The sequence below is a fragment of the Salvelinus sp. IW2-2015 genome, linkage group LG4q.1:29 (assembly GCF_002910315.2).
Source record: "Salvelinus sp. IW2-2015 linkage group LG4q.1:29, ASM291031v2, whole genome shotgun sequence".
Classification (NCBI taxonomy): Eukaryota; Metazoa; Chordata; class Actinopteri; order Salmoniformes; family Salmonidae; genus Salvelinus; species Salvelinus sp. IW2-2015.
In genome coordinates this window covers 55,745,693-55,762,648 of record NC_036842.1, presented here as the reverse complement: position 1 = coordinate 55,762,648, position 16,956 = coordinate 55,745,693, and the positions used below count along the sequence as shown (strand labels likewise).

General features: G+C 40.6%; 1 protein-coding gene across 1 annotated transcript; it reads right to left on the bottom strand.

Moving 5' to 3' along the window:
* Window positions 1–10,149: 10,149 nt before the first annotated feature.
* LOC111962187 (troponin I, fast skeletal muscle-like) lies at window positions 10,150–15,731 on the bottom strand. The gene is made up of 7 exons (XM_023985069.2): window positions 15,626–15,731; window positions 14,200–14,232; window positions 14,016–14,052; window positions 11,325–11,450; window positions 11,003–11,092; window positions 10,743–10,916; window positions 10,150–10,444 (listed from the first exon to the last, which is right to left on the bottom strand). Exons 2-7 carry the CDS (start codon window positions 14,205–14,207, stop codon window positions 10,361–10,363), a joined length of 519 nt encoding a protein of 172 aa, XP_023840837.1. The 5' UTR covers window positions 14,208–14,232; window positions 15,626–15,731; the 3' UTR covers window positions 10,150–10,360.
* Window positions 15,732–16,956: the final 1,225 nt, after the last annotated feature.

Below are 16,956 nucleotides of genomic sequence, written 5' to 3'. Positions count from 1 at the left end.
ACATTTAAAAAAAAGAAGGATCAAACGGAAACCAAATGTCCGAGAGACTTCATTTGTTGACTTCCTGGAAGAGCGGGCCCTGGCGCACGACCCGAGGCCGTMAGCCTATTTTAATAACGCTCGCAGACGTCTAGTAAGGAACCGTACATTTGCCACATGGAGGTCCTCATCAATTATATGGGAAATGCCAAATCGTTCCCTCCATGTATGTGAGGAAACTAATTGTGACACTTGTCGTGGTTGGAAGAAGAGGAGGACCAATGCGCAGCGTGGTAAGTGTCCATATTGTTTTAATACGAATAATGAACACTGAACAAAAACAATAAAACGACAAACGAACACTCCTGTACGGTGAAACAAAAACACAGAACAGAAAATAATCACCCACAACACACAATGACAAACAGGCTACCTAAATATGGCTCCCAATCAGAGACAACGACTGACACCTGCCTCTGATTGAGAACCATAATAGGCCAAACACATAGAAATAGAACAATAGAACAAAACATAGAAAAAACAACATAGAATGCCCACCCCAACTCACGCCCTGACCAAACTAAAATAAAGACATAACAAAGAAACTAAGGTCAGAATGTGACACTAATAAATTAAAGAAAAATTGCAGAAAGGCAGAGCGGAAGTGGAGAAAGTGAAAGTTGCAGGTCCATTATGCTATTATGAGAGAGCAACTTGGCATATACAGTCCTTCGGAAAGTATTCAGATCCCTTGACTTTTTCCACATTTGCTCAATTACAGCCTTATTTTAAAATGGATTACATTTTTTTTAAACAAGATTCTCTGGTCTGATGAAACCAAGATTGAACTCTTTGGCCTGAATGCCATGTGTCACATCTGGGTGAAACCTGGCACCATCCCTACGGTGAGGCATGGAGGTGGCAGCATCATGCTGCGTGGGTGTTTTTCAGCGGCAAGGCCTGGGAGACTAGTCAGGATCGAGGCAAAGATGAACAGAGTAAAGTACAGAGAGATCCTTGATGAAAACCTGCTCCAGAGCGCTCAGGACCTCAGACTGGGGCGAACATTCACCTTCTAACAGGACAACAACCCTAAGCACACAGCGAAGACTACACAAGAGTGGCTTCGGGACAAGTCTCTGAATGTCCATGAGTGGCCCAGCCAGAACCCGGACTTGAACCTGATCGAACATCTCTGGAGAGACTTGAAAATATCTCCCCATCCAACCAATAGCTCCCCATCCAACCTGACAGAGCTTTAGAGGATCTGCAGAGAAGAATGGGAGAAACTCCTCAAATAAAGGTGTGCCAAGCTTATAGCGTCATACCCAAGAAGACTCGAGGCTGTAATTGCTGCCAAATGTGCTTCAACAAAGTACTGAGTAAAGGGTCTGAATACTTATGTAAATGTGATATTTCTGTTTATTTTTCTCATAAATTTGCAAAAATGTCTACAAACCTGTTGTTGCTTTGTCATTATGGGGTATTGTGTGTAGATTGATGAGAAAAAAATAGGTTTAATCAATTCCAGAATAAGACTGTAACCTAACAAAATGTGAAAAAAGTCAAGTGGTCTGAATACTTTCAGAAGGCTCTGTATAACAAGGCAATTAGAAATGCCAGACAGGCTCATTTTTCTAACTTGATTACTAACAATCAGAATCATTTGAGAGTGCTCTTCTCGACCATTGAATGCTTGATAAATCCTACCCCTTCAAAACTATGTGAACTTTCCTCCACATTTAAATGTGATGAGTTTGTGGCATATTTCAGAGATAAGATAACAAACATTAGGCTGGGTAACAGTCAAGCAAGACCTAATGAAAAGATTGATGATACGTGCCCTAGCCTATCATGCAAAGGCACTGTGGATTTATTTTCCATGGTTGACACAGACATGCTCAGGAAAGGAATATCTCAACTTAAGCCTTCTACCTGCCTTCTCGATCCTATCCCCACCAACTTCTTCAAAACAGTTTTTAATTGCATATCTTAAGAAGTGCAAGCTATTGTTAACCATTACATATTCACAGGAACTTTCAACACTGCACTAAAAACTTCTACGGTGAAACCCCTTCTGAAGAAAAGTAATCTAGGTTCTTCAGCTCTTAGCAATTTTACGCCAATCTTCAACCTTCCATTCTTTTAAGCAAACTTCTGGAGAAATAGGTTTTGAAGCAGCTACTGTAAATGTTTTTATTTTAATTTTACCTCCAATTTCGATCTTGTCTCATYGCTGCAACTGCCCAACAGGCTCCGGAGGCAAAGGTCAAGTCATGCGTCCTCCAAAACATGACCCGCCAAACCACGCTTCTTATCACCAGCCCGCTTAACCCGGAAGCCAGCAGCACCAATTGATGACCAAGGTCAGCCTGCGATGCGACAAGTACAGCCCCCCCGGCCAAACCCTCCCCTAACCTGGACGACTTGTCCGCCCCCATGTGGGACTCCTGATCACAGCAGGTTGTGATACAGCCTGTAGTGTTGCCTCTAGCACAATGCAGTGGTATAGACCGCTGCGCTTCTCGGGAGGCCCCAGCTAAATYATTTTTTAAGTGCCTACTGTATTTTTGAAAACTTCCAATCTGGTTTTCCAATCTGGTTAGTTAAAGTGGTAAATGATCTTAGAGCCAACACAGATGCAAAACAGCTTTCGGACACTGTTGACCATGATGTCCTTTGGGACAGACAGGAGAGGCGGGTTGGCCTCTCCAGTCTAGTTCTAAATTTGTGTAGGACTTATTTAACTCAGAGAAAATACATATCACATGTTATCAGACCTCAGGATAAGACCMAGATGCAGAAAGTTTGAAATAACAAATGTTTATTTACAAAACAGGGGGCAGGCAAACGACAGGTCAAGGGCAGGCAGAGGTCAGTAATCCAGGGCAGAGTCCATAAGGTACAGAACGGCAGGTAGGCTCAGGGTCAGGGCAGGCAGGAGTCAGTAATGCAGGGCAGTGTCAAGAGGTACAGAACGTCAGGCAGGCTCAGGGTCTGGGCAGGCAGAATGGCCAAAAACCAGGAGAACTAGAAAACAGGAACTAACGAGAAACAGGAGTACGGGAAAAAAACACTGGTAGGCTTGACGAGACAAGACGAACTGGCAACAGACAAACAGAAAACACAAGTATAAATACACAGGGGATAATCGGGAAAATGTGTGACACCTGGCGGGGGGTGGAGACAAGCACAAGACAGGTGAAACAGATCAGGGTGTGACACGTGGCATTCCACAAGCTTTGATTTTTTGTCCGGTCCGGTTTAGTTTACATATGTTACCCTTTGGCAGTGTTACCAGAAAGCACAGCATTGATTTTCACTGCTACACAGATGATACGCAACTTTACATTCATTCATGCTCTGGATAAGAGTGTCTGCTAAATTACTAATATGTCAAATGTAAAAATGTAGTATGGGGGCCCTGAAAAACAAAAAAAGGCTCCAAAAACACKYAAATACATCATTTTAGAAATGTCAAAGCTCTCAGTATAGTGATGCAGGTCTTTAGGTGTTGTACACATGAAATTGTGTCATTCCTAACTTAATCCGGAATGTTATATTCCCTTTTGCGTGACTGGAGCATAAGCTGTTCCATTTTCAGCCGGCTGCTTCATGTAATTGACAAAATGAAGGGAACACCAACATAAAGCATCTTAAAATGGCGTTGGGCCACCCCAAGCCGACAGAACAGTTTCAATGCGCCTTGGTATAGAATCTACAACTGTCTGGAACTTCATGTGTGGAAGCAGCCCATGCTTTCAAAATATACTGAACAAAGTTACATGCAACAATGTCAAAGATTTACTTAGCTACAGTTCATATAAGTAAATCAGTCAATTGAAATACATTCATTAGGCCCTAACCTATGGATTTTACATGACTGGAAATTCAGATATGCATATGTTGGTCACAGATACCTTAAAAAACTTGAGCAATTCACGGTGTGTGACAAAACTGCACATTTTGCAGTGGCCTTTTATAGTTCCCACCACAAGGTGCACCTGTGTAGTGATCATGCTTTTTAATCATCCTTTTGATATGCCACACCTGTCAGGTGGATGGAATATTTTAGCAAAGGAGAAATGTACACTAACCGGGATGTAAACAAATTTGTGCACAACATTTAAAAAATATATGCTTCTTGTGCATATCGAACATTTCTTTTATTTCAGCTCATGAAACATGGGACCAACACTTTACAACACTTTATGTGTTTCATGAGCTTCATTTACTCAAGTGTTTCCTTTATTTTGGCAGGTACATGTAGAATGGATTGAGAGATACTGTATCACTCGAGTTGCAACAAAATGGAATATAACGTTGCGGATAAAGTACAGAACGACACAATTACATGTGTACAACATCTAAAGACCAACATTACTATACTGAGAGCTTTGCTGTTTCTAAAAGGACCTATTTGGATGTTTTTGGAGCCTTGTTCATGTTTTTTCAGGGCCCCCATACTAGACAAGGAGGATGAGGAAGTGATTTTCTATTTGGGGTAAGTTTCTCAAAAATGTGAAATCGCAAAAAAAGGTGTCTAGACCCTTCTTTAACATGCCATTCACATAAAAAATTGAGATTGGCTGTAAAAAAAAGGAAACTTCTCCTTTTAAGTTCAAGGTCAGAATACACTTAGAGAGAAAAGTGCATAAAAAGCCAATTATATTCCATTTACACGCGTTTAACTCGACAGAATTCCCCCCCCCCCCAAGTAAGTCCCAGGAGACCACTGACAGTAGATCTCCACCAAGGAGTCTCCTGAATATCGCGTCTTTTATAAATGATGTGCCTTGGTGGAGTCAGATGCTCCAAATACAGCACTATGGCATCATCTTGCATTCTGAACCCGCGTCAGGGGATATACTTAGCCAGTCCTCCAGTCTCAGTACTGCATTTGAGTTTCTTGGAGGTAACCTAAGATGCCCAGCCCAAGTTTAACTGCTGGCCCAGGGAGCTGAGGAGGGCCATTAAATACAGGCCATCGTGACCGTAGATGGACTGCTAAGGTATCTGTATGCCATTGGGAGGAGCTGGCTGCCTGGAGGTTTGATATCGAAACTGAATAGGCTAAGCATTCAAATATTGAGCGTGAATGGGTGGTTAGGTGCTCAGACGGGCACATCTGAGTAAATCTGAGTAATGTCTGAAAATATTTGTGGGTAAATGTTTTAGCAATGTCTGCACAATACATGTGCATGTACAGTCACCTGCCAAATTATTGGCATCCTTGAAATAGATTAGCAAAAAAGACTATAAAATAAATAAATACAGAGCTCCATTGAATGCTCAAAAAAATGTGAAAATTATTTTATACTAATGCAATTGCTCAGAGAAAAATATTTTGTTTGATTGGCACCCCTAAAGATTCTTAGCAATTAAATCTTAGAAAATTMAATCTGCATTAACATTCTACTCGTTTAAGGTAATTTCAGCTTAAGCCTTCCATGGCTTCCTGTTTCATTGGGGCATAAAAATGAGATAACAAGCATGTAAAATYCCTTTGTCATCCGTCACCATGGTAAAAGGCAAAGCGCTCACAAATGAAAAGAGACAAAGGTTTGTTGACTTTCATAAATCAGGCAATTGGTACAAAAAAATAATTAAAAACCCAAATATACTACTTACCACTGTTAGGGAAAAGACTAAGACATTTACAACCACTGGAACAGTGGTAAACTTGTCTAATAGAGGATCCAAGTGTATCTTGTCTCCACGCACAGTGAGGAAGATGGGCCACAGTTGGAGAATTACAGAACTTGGTCGCATCTTGGGGTCACCAAGTGTCCAAATCTACAATTATACACCATCTCCATGCCAATTGGCTATTTGGAAGGGTTGCCATAAAAACAAACTTATGAGAGCAACCAACAAATGTATACACCTGGAGTTTGCTAAACGGCATTGGCACTTGGATTGGAACCGGGTGCTATGTTCAGATGAGACGACAATAGAGGTATTTGGCCAAGACTGATGCATATGCAGAATATGGTGCTGGATTTTTTTATGTTATGGGGTTGTTTTGCTTCCATTTGTCCTGGGGCCGTGGTTAAGGTCAGTGGCATCATGAACTCTACCAAGTACCAGGACATTTTTGCCAAAAACCTTGTTGMCTCTGCCAGGAGGCTGAAACTTTGCCGCATGTGGATCTTCCAGCAATGACCCAAAAGGACACATCAAAATCCACAATTGACCACAAAGTCTCAGTTATATTTATTGGATTGGATCTCTACACTGCACAGGTCCAATTTCCAGATCTAAATATACACTACATGACCAAAAGTATGTGAACATCTACTCGTCGAACATCTCATTCCAAAATCATGAACATTAATCTGGAGTTGTTGCCCTCTTTGGTTCTATAACAGCCTCCACTCTTCTGGGAAGTCTTTCCACTAAATGTGGAACATTGCTGAGGGGACTTGCTTCCATTCAGCCACAAGCATTAGTAAGATCGGCACTGATGTTGGGCGATTAGGCCTGGCTCGCAGTCGGCGTTTCACTTCATCCAAAAGGTGTTCGATGGGGTTGAGGTCAGGGCTCTGTGCAAGCCAAGTTCTTCCACAACGATCATCGACAAACCATTTCTGTATGGACCTCGCTTTGTGCATAGGGGCATCGTCATGCTGAAACAGGAACTAAGGGGCCTAGCCCGAACATTGAAAAACAGCCCCAGAACATTATTCCTCCYCCACAAACTGTATAGTTGGCACTATGCATTGAAACAAGTAACGTTCTCCTGGCATCCGCCAAAACCAGATTMATCCGTTGGACTGCCAGATGGTTAAGTGTGTTTCATCACTCCAGAGAACGCATTTCAACTGCTCCAGAGTCCAATGGCGGCAAGCGTTACACCACTCCAACCAACGCTTTTCATTGCGCATGGTGATCTTAGGCTTGTGTGCGGCTGTTTGACCATGGAAACCCCTTTCATGAAGCTCCCAACGAGCAGTTATTGAGCTGATGTTGCTTCCAGAGGCAGTTTGGAACTCGGTAGCGAGTATTGCAACAGAAGACCGACGATTTTTACATGCTACGCGCTTCAGCACTTGGCGATCTCGTTCTGTGAGCTTGTGTGGCCTAGCACTTCGTGGCTGAGTCATTGTCGCTCCTAGACGTTTCCACTTCACAATAACAGCACTTACTKGGGCAGCTGATTAGTTGGAAAGGTGGCATTCTATGACGGTGCCATGTTGAAAATCACTGAGCTCTTCAGTAAGGCCATTCTAATGCCAATGTTTGTCTATGAAGATTGTATAACTGTGTGCTTGATGTTATACACCTGTCTGCGACGGGTGTGGCTGAAATAGCTGAATCCCCTAATTTGAAAGGGCGTCCACATACTTTTGTGTATGTAGTGTAAGCTATGCATAACACAAATAACAGCCTACTACTGGGCTGCTGGATCTATCACAGAACCTTACAGACTCACGGATATGGCGAATTAGGGACTCATCAGAGGGGTATACTACAAAGCAGGATCAAGGTGCCTGAATATTCCGAAAAAACTTTTTTGTTTTTAAAAGATAAGCTTGAAWTGGTCATGGTCTACAACAACCAAAATTAAGTTCCTATGTTTAGCATTCTTAATGAACCAAAAAATCAACATTTGTCTGGTTGTTTACCAAAGTTAGCTGGCTAATTCATTGATCCTGCTTTGTAGTGTACTCTTCTGGGAAGATAGGCATTAACTCGTTGAGTGCAATGTTTCACTGGCAGAAGCACGCCCCATGGCAATTTGGGCCTAACTGGCAATGCTATTTTATGAAAACATGACAAAAACATTTACAAGCTATATTAAACATACACACACACACAAACACACATATATACAGTATCAGTCAAAAGTTTGGACACACCAACTCATTCCAGGGTTTTTCTTAATTTTTWCTATTTTCTACATTGCAGAACACTTTTTTGGTTACTACATGATCCCATATGTGTTATTTCATAGTTTTGATGTCTTCACTATTATTCTACAATGTAGAAAATAGTAAAATAAAGAAAAACCCTTGAATGAGTAGGTGTGTCCAAACTTTTGACTATATATGTATATTTATATACAGTTTATATACAGTGACTTCGGAAAGTATTCAGACCCCTTGACTTTTTCCAGTTTGTTAGGTTACAGATTTTTTTCCCTCATCAATCTACAAACAATAGCCCATAATGGCAAAGCAAAAACAGGTTTTTAGAAAATGTTGCTAATTTATTAAATATAAAAAAATGAAATACAACATTTACCTAAGTAGTCAGACCCTTTAGCAACAGCCTCAAGTCTTCCTGGGTATGTCGCTACAAGCTTGGCACACCTGTATTTGGGGAGTTTCTCCCATTCTTCTCTGCAGATCCTCTAAAGCTCTGTCACGTTGAATGGGAAGCGTTGCTTCAAGGTATTTTCAGGTGTCTCCAGAGATGTTCGATCAGGTTCAAGTCCAGTTTTCTGACTGGGCCATTCATGGACATTCAGAGACTGCATTATCCTGGCTGTGTGCTTAGGGTCATTGCCCTGTTGGAAGGTGAACCTTCGCCGCAGTCTGAGGTCCTGAGTGCTCTGGAACAGGTTTTCATCAAGGACCTCTCTGTCCTTTGCTCCGTTCATCTTTGTCGCAATCCTGACTAGTCTTCCAGTCCCTGCCGCTAAAAAACATCCCCACAGCATGATGCTGCCACCACCATGCTTCACCGTARGGATGGTGCCAGGTTTCCTCCAGATGTGATGTTTGGCATTCAGGCCAAAGAGTTCAATCTTGGTTTCATCAGGCCAGAGAATCTTGCTTCTCATGGTCTGAGAGTCTTTAGGTGTCTTTTGGCTTACTCCAAGCGGGCAGTCATGTGCCTTTTACTGAGGAGTGACTTCCATCTGGCCACTCTACCATAATGGCCTAATTGGTGGAGTGCTGCATGGATGGTTGTCCTTCTGGAAGGTTCTCCCATCTCCACCTAGGAACTCTGGAGCTCTGTCAGAGTGAACATCGGGTTCTTGGTCACTTCCCTGACCAAGGCCCTTCTTCCCCGATTGCTCAGTTTGGCCGGGTGGCCAGCTCTAGGAAGCGTCTTGGTGGTTCCAATCTTCTTCCATTTAAGAATATTGGAGGTCGCTGTGTTCTTGGTGACCTTCAATACTGCGGACATGTTTTGGTACCCTTCCTCCAATCTGTGCCTCGACACAATCCTATCTTGGCGCTCAACGGACAATTCCTTTGACCTCATGGCTTGGTTTTTGCTCTGACATGCACTGTCAACTGTGGGACCTTATATAGACAGGTGTGTGCCTTTCTAAATCTTGTCCAATCAATTGAATTTACCACAGGTGGACTCCAATCCGCTGTAGAAACATCTCAAGGGTGATCAATGGAAACAGGATTCACCTGAGCTCAATTTCGAGTTTAATAGCAAAGGGTCTGCATACTTATGTAAATATTGATTTCTGATTTTTATGTTTAATAAACGTGAATATTTTTCTAAAAACCTATTCACACCTTGTTTATTTCCTCAATTTCCGAATAAGGCTGTAACGTAACAAAATGTGGAGAAAGTCAAGAGGTCTGAATACTTTCCGAAGGCACTGTACATAGAGAGTTAGGCCAGGTTTTAGAACGTCTGTGTTAGCACCCATATAGAACTTTATTCTTGAAAGTTGGTGTATCCAAGTCTTTACTGTGTCATCAAATTGCATATCTGCTTTCACTGGACATCTTCACAGGTTTTGAAAACGATCAGAAATAAACAGCACAACACAGAAGCGTTAATTGTCCCTTAGCACAACTTTATCATCCATAGTGGTTGCTATCTGAACATTTAACCACATTGACCTAACTCTCTATGTACTGTATATGGCTCTGGCTAAAAGTATTAGCACAACAGATGTTAAGAACAGTATTATTTCGAACTTCAGATTACATCCACAACAATTTCCTAATCTGGATGAAAAAAATTAGGTTGGCTATTTAATGAATAATAATTGGTTGTTCAATCCAAGGTTGTGTGTTTGTTGTTGTATCTCAACAAAAAAAATATATATAAAAAACTATCAATCAAACAATATATATTTTGTATATAACACTTTGCTAAATCCCAATTATATTTATTGTATTGGATCTAGCCACTGTACAGGTACAATTTCCAGATCTAAATATATGCAAACGGATGACAAAAACTTTCACAAGCTTTTTAAACATTTTTTATTGTTTTATTTGGCGGAGAGAGCGAGACAGAGAGAGAAAGAGATCCAAAACCATAGTGTTGAAAAGTTGAACAGCTACAGTAAAAAAAAGAACAGCATTTCGGATCAAAGATCCTCTTCCTGCAGGGATGCCAAACAACAAGGTCATATAAATCCATCTCTGTACCACAATACGAGAAAAGACAGCTGTGTTTAACCCTGAAACTTTTTCATCCTGCCGTCCATGCCAGCCTGTTCATCAACGTTCTTGCGCCAGTCACCAACTGCATCCGCTGCCTGCATGACAGAAAGTTTGTGATAGATGATATATCAAAGACATATTGAGGATATACTATCAACTGATTCTTTCATATAAAAAAGGTTTTAGCCATTTAGCAGACGCTCTCATCCAGAGTGACTTACAGTAATGAGTGCATACATTTATATTTGTACGGGTCCCCCGCGGGAATCAAACCACAACCCTGGTGTTGCAAGTGCCATGCTCTACCAACTGAGCCACATTGGACAATCAAAGCTCAATACAGATTCGGTACACAGTACTTTCTGCTATGCAGGTTTCCACACAAATACCCACCTCCTCTTTGACCTCCTTCTTCACTTCTTTCAAGTTCGCTCTGAAATCCATGGAAGCCTTGTGCTTGGTTCCCAGTAGAGCCTGGAGCATAGCATCAGCAGACATACGCACTTTCTTCAGGGCTGGCTTCTTCATGCCCTGGATCTCAATCACTTTCATCTTCAAGTCCTCAATCTGGGAAGTGAGAAAGTCAGGAGAAAGATTAGATTTGCTGTATATGTTTCAATATGAGGAAAGATACAAGATACAATACAATCTACCTCTTTGTCAGCCTTCGACACTTTTGATTCTGCGTCATATCTGTCCTCATCTACCTTGTCGATGGTATGGGCCAACTTTTTGAGCATTTCCTGTTGGTACACAAACACATCAGTCATAGAATTTGTAACACAAACTATCTTCTCCTGAAGGAATCAGTCTCTCCAGGCAACAGTTATTTAGAGTAAAGGAATTGGAGTCTGTGTACTTTGTATGCAAATACACATTGCTTATTACAAGAACCACCAATGGTACACTGCAGGCCTAGAACATTGGACTAGATGTGCAAAGCTTGTGTAAATGAATGAATGACTAGTATCGTACCATCAGCGCCGATTGATCTCCAGACAAATCCAGGGCAGGGATCTCAGCCATGAAATTCTTTTTCACCTGCTCAGCCTCCTTTTTCTCCACTTCAATCAGCTCAAATGCTATCTGGAGCACCAAGCTCTGGAGAACAAAGAAACACAGTAAGGCCAAACCTAGTCTACAACATAGTATTGGTGAACAAAATGTGACTTAAAGTGGAAATCTTTGATTGCTACATAAATGTTTGGACTTTTAAATCAATAATATATACCCATTGGGCCTATTACAATGAATTTTGGCCACTAGATTATCTCCAGTGTGTCTCTTGTTAAACCATCAATATGCACTAAATTCACCCATGCAGCTGATTTCAACTGCAACAACATTGGCTACTGATTTACCACTCCCTAACTCAGATATTAGGATAATTTTTTTGCACAGATTTTCCATTGTTATGACCAGATAGGTCTAGTGGCTGCTCTAACAATGAAAAGAAATGTCTTCATGGAAGGGAGTTGGGAGTAGGCACGATCAGGTGGGAACATTCTAGCCAATGAGTGGCAGATAYGTGTGTGAACAACAGGCACAATGGTTTCCACTAATTACCACAGCCACAAAGTCGAAATCGGCTACATTGTAAAGATTCATGAAAACAAACATTTGCTTTTTGGTCTTCATTTAAGGTTAGGGTTAGGCACAAGGTTAGCAGTGTGGTCAAAGTTAGGTTGAAAATGACCTTTTATGAAGATACATTTTAGAAATGGGCAGGGTTTAGGACTTTGTTGCTGTGGTAACTATTGGTGACCAAGCACAACTCGATATAAAGTGTTTTTTTTATCTCAAAGTTGCTGGGATGTCACTTGTCCTACGTATATCAATACACTCCTAATAATCTTATCATTGTGAAACTTCTATTCGATCAAATAACCCACACGTAGCAAATAAGCCATTACAGTTTTGTTAACCAAATTCAACACTTTCTCATTGACCGCCATACAAAAACTCATCACTTGGTGAGCGACAAATATCGTGATTAAACGCCACCTGCTAGAGAAGACAGGTTATCCCTCTCGCTTCGCCTCTTCCTCTGGGCTTTTAGTCCTTATTTCAACCAGCCCTCTGGTGGGTATTATCATCGGAACAATTTGATCCGGCAATTTTACCTAAAGCCAGTTTATCTATATAGCAATTCTGTATTACTGAACTAAAGTATTTCATTTTTTAATTTACCATGGCAAATCTACTATGGCAATATATCATACCCCACACATTGTATGAATGGAAAAGTGTATGAATATTTTTTTTAGTTTCTAATGTATGTACGTAATTCATTAATGATTTTACTTGTCTGAATCTAATATGAACATTTCTTATCAAAAGTGGGAAATTAAATATTCACGAACTATAGGCTACACATTTGACATTTGAAACTAAATTGTGTTGTATTTTGAATTAAATTGTATTCAAATAAAAGTATTAAGTTGCACAAATTACTGTATATTCCATCTTTTTTTTTTCRTGGTTAGGCTGGTATAAGAGTAGCCTAACATTTCCTATGTTTTATGGCTAGCAAAGATTATTTATTTATTTGTAGAAMAAGTCAATAACACTCAATAGRTGAATCTTTATATTTTCTTACAAGACAAGAAGACCAGTAGGCCTACTGTGGTATAAATGCCTCATGAACTTAGCTCAACTGTCATGCCCCATCAGAAGCCAAAATATATGCTTGTTTACTCCATTGTTTGTAAATAATGTTAACTGTAAACAAACATTGTATAGCCCCAACAAATTGTCTAATTTTGATATCATGAATGGTCCTTGTATTCATAGCCCTGTCTATGAATTTGAGAGTGGTTACATTTCTCTAGGCCCAAACCATTTTGTATTTATTTATGGAAAAACAACACGTTTTAGTAATTTAGTAGATGCTCTTACCTAGAGCGACTTACAGTAAGTGCATAAATTGTTGTACTTATCTTTTTCGTACTGATCCCTCGTGGGATTAAACCCACAACCCTGGCGTTGCAAGTGCCATGCTCTACCAACTAAGTAAGCCATGCGGGACCATCCCTTAGCTTTTTACCAAAACAGTGGTGAGGTGTTCACTGTGTTATTGTTTGAAGTGCAAATTTCCCCTTTAAAGTATTAAAGAGGGGCCCCCCGAGTGGGGAAGTGGTCTAAGGCACTGCAGCGCGGTGCGAGCTGTGCCACCAGAGATCCTGGTTCGAAACCAGGCTCGGCCACGCCCGGGAGACTCATGGGGTGGGGCACAATTGGCCCAGCGTCGTCCGGGTTAGGGGAGGGTTTGGCCGGCAGGCGACTCCTGTGGCGGGTCGGGATCACTGACATGGTCACGCGTGTACRGTGTTTCCTCCGACACATTGGTGCGGCTGGCTTCCCGGGTTAAGTGGGCATTGTGTCAAGAAGCAGTGCGGCTTGGCTGGGTTGTGTTTCGGAGGACACACGGCTCTCGACCTTCACCTCTCCCGAGGCCGTACGGGAGTTGCAGCGATGGGACAAGACTGTAACTACCAATTGGATACCATGAAACAGGGGTAAAAAAAAATATATAAAGTATTAAAGAGGTGAAAAGTTTTTAAACCAGTCGTGTGAAAGCCAAACTAATCCACTCAAGTACTGGGTATTGGCGTGCCTGTAATGATTCTTTCAGACAATTGACCACAATTCATTGTATTCGTTTACCTTCAGATGATGCCTGCGACTCGATGTCATCTTTTTTCTATGAAGAAAGGTGGATTTTTGTTAGGGATATAAGCGGCATTTGCATTACTGAGAGAACTTATGACTGGATCAGACATGTTTTGTGTCAGGCTGAAAGTCTGGAATGCAACTTTTAGTGAATAAAAAAAAATATGCCAAGACTTACTCCGACATTTTGGCTGTTGTTGTGCTTCACACCCTGAATAGAAGACAGAAGAGAGAAAACTTGTTTTGATATTTATGATAAAACCTTTTATAATATCATTAGGGTGCAATAAGTTCAAAAGCGAGAGACATGTCTGGTCTAAAGATCATGCTGTGATATTTAGCTGAAGATTGATAGGGTTTCACACGCCAACAACCATCAACCATAAAAAAAGTCAGAGATGACACCTGACTCTAGCGGTCCAGATTTAGCTCGCTCATAATCGCTCCAGACTCTAGCTCTGAAAATGGATAATGTTTCACCTAAGAACCTAGTTTGGCCAAGTGTTCCTCAACAGACTTTAACTGCTGCTGCCTTCAAAGACACATGTCTCGATCTATGAACCTGCCGCTGTGGCATGAATCAGAAAAGCCTTCCTAMTCACATAAATCAACAGCATCTTCTTCATTCTGCAGACAGATGTGTAGGTGTTGAATAAAGATAGTCACACTTAATCAACTAATATAATGGTTTGCTCTTTTTCCTCCCCAGGATTACAGTAAGTCTCAGTGAAAAGTTCATTCAAACATTTTCAAAACTCAAAAAAGGTTTTGATGTGGAGATGAGCCCTATTCCAATTCCATCTGTTGTCTGGATCCAGCTACATGACTGAGCTCTAAGTTAATTAGAAAGATAGGCAATGTCTAAAGGGATTTAACTAATTCATTAGACCACTTTTGTGAACTGAGAACATCTGACACTTTACCTTCCCATTGCTTCATTCATAATCTAATCAAATCAATTATTTACATTTCAAATCATCGAATTAAGTCAAGTATACAATTTAGCAAGCCAAGACTGATGAAAGATCGCTCATGAAACACAACTAGTTTACCTTACTCTCCTTGTTTAACATTACACATACATAGCAATTAACATGACACAGCATGCTGTCTATTGTTCAGTTTCACAAAGCTGTTACACCATCCAACTCCTCAAATTAACACATACCAACTTTCTGGATTTCGGTTAAATGTATTTACCAGCTTTGACTGCAAGAGTATCACCCCTAACCAGAAACCTAGCCAAAGTTTCACAATCTTCCATCTACCTCTATACATCTGAATAAAAAGGCAGAGGCCATGGCTCACATCATTCTGTCAAGACAACTTCATTTTTCTATCAGTATCCACTGGCTGTCAGAGGGAAAACCGGACGTGTATACACCTGTATTGCCAGGTGAATTCGTCTGTTCCATATGTTCAATTTGTAATGATCCATAAGGTGATGTACAGTAATACAGCAATGTGCAATGAGTGTGTTTGATAGTTAAGATTGACATCTGTTGGGAGGCTTTATAGTCTCGTTCTATTTCTTTGTGCTTTTAATCCCAGTGATGCTACACACTCAAAGTGTGATAGAAAGACAGGAAAAGAGAGATTCTCACCTACGAAAGGAAGAGGAAGAGGGCAGGACACACCTGGAGGAAGAAGGGAAGACTGGCAAGCAACAGGCAGTGAAACATGAAACACGGTATATATGGTGTCGGATGATACATCAGCAGAAGCACCGGGTCCTCTTTATGGAAGTGGTTTCCGTGTCAGACCAATGGAACATCGAGCTCCTGAAATACACTCTGCCCAACCCTGTTCACCTCATATTATTTCCTTCAAGATGTCTTCCAAGACATACATGTATGTTGCTCTGGGCAGTGAGTATAGAATTACAGTACAGTATGGGAGCGATAGGGAAAGTAATTATAGATATGAGTGAAGTTATTCTATGTCTATGATATTCACGGGCAACATGGATAACAAATGTAAGTATTGGAAAAAATTGACTTTCAGTTCCTTTTGGATGTCTAAATGTGTAATCAATACTGTACAAAACATTTATTTCTAAAATCTCTATGAATTGAAGTTGGAATCTAATTCAACAATTGAATCATAGTAATGTAATTCAACMAGTGAATCATAGTAATGTAATTCAACAAGTGAATCATTGTAATGTAATTCAACAAGTGAATCATACTATCAATTCCAGAAAACAAAGTACTTTACAATCTTAATACATTTTCAAAAGTTGTACTTTTGTCCAAACAATGAAGTACTCAGAAATTGTATTGACATCTGAAACAAATGTATTGTCTTAAAGACAAAACACAATCTAATAAGTCGAGTGCTTAAGCAGGCCCACATATAACACATTTAGATAAACAAAATAATGAATAACACATAACTGAAATGCTACTCTACTCATTCTGCTTGGTTACACATTGCACTTGGTTACAAGTGCAGATTGCCTTTGTTTGTTAAAAACTCATTAACTTCCTCACTTTTTCCATTGCCATACTTTCAATTTGAAAGGTTATGTGGGGGGGGGGGGTGTTTGATGAATGTTTGTCAAAGATGACATGCTTGTTTGCTGGTCAAAGAGGAATCAGAGTCAGAGAAAGAGGAGAGAGTGGGGTAGTGAATGAAAGAAAGAGGAAGGGTCATCAGAAAGAAAACGAATGTTCTACTATACTGACATCTTGTGGTTTATAATTCAGATTTGTTTATACAGTATTTTGATAGCCTTGATTTGGATCAGCCCAAGCTGATCTAGGCTTCTCCAGAATAGGGTTGCAAAATGCTGGTAACTTTCCCAAAATGTCTAGGTTTTCCAGAAATCCTGATTGGAAGATTCCCGAAATTAGAAGGGAAGCAAGTCAACTTTTTGCGACCATACTTCAGAACATCTTACATCCAAAAGCATTGAGGGACCAAATCTGAAAGG

Bases quoted from the DNA above. Each gene is read 5' to 3' on its own strand.
- LOC111962187 (XM_023985069.2), bottom strand. The intron at 11,093-11,324 runs GTACGATACTAG...GTGTACCAACAG, and splicing joins GAGATCAATCGGCGCTGATG to GAAATGCTCAAAAAGTTGGC. The intron at 10,445-10,742 runs GTGGGTATTTGT...TCTGTCATGCAG, and splicing joins AGAAGGAGGTCAAAGAGGAG to GCAGCGGATGCAGTTGGTGA.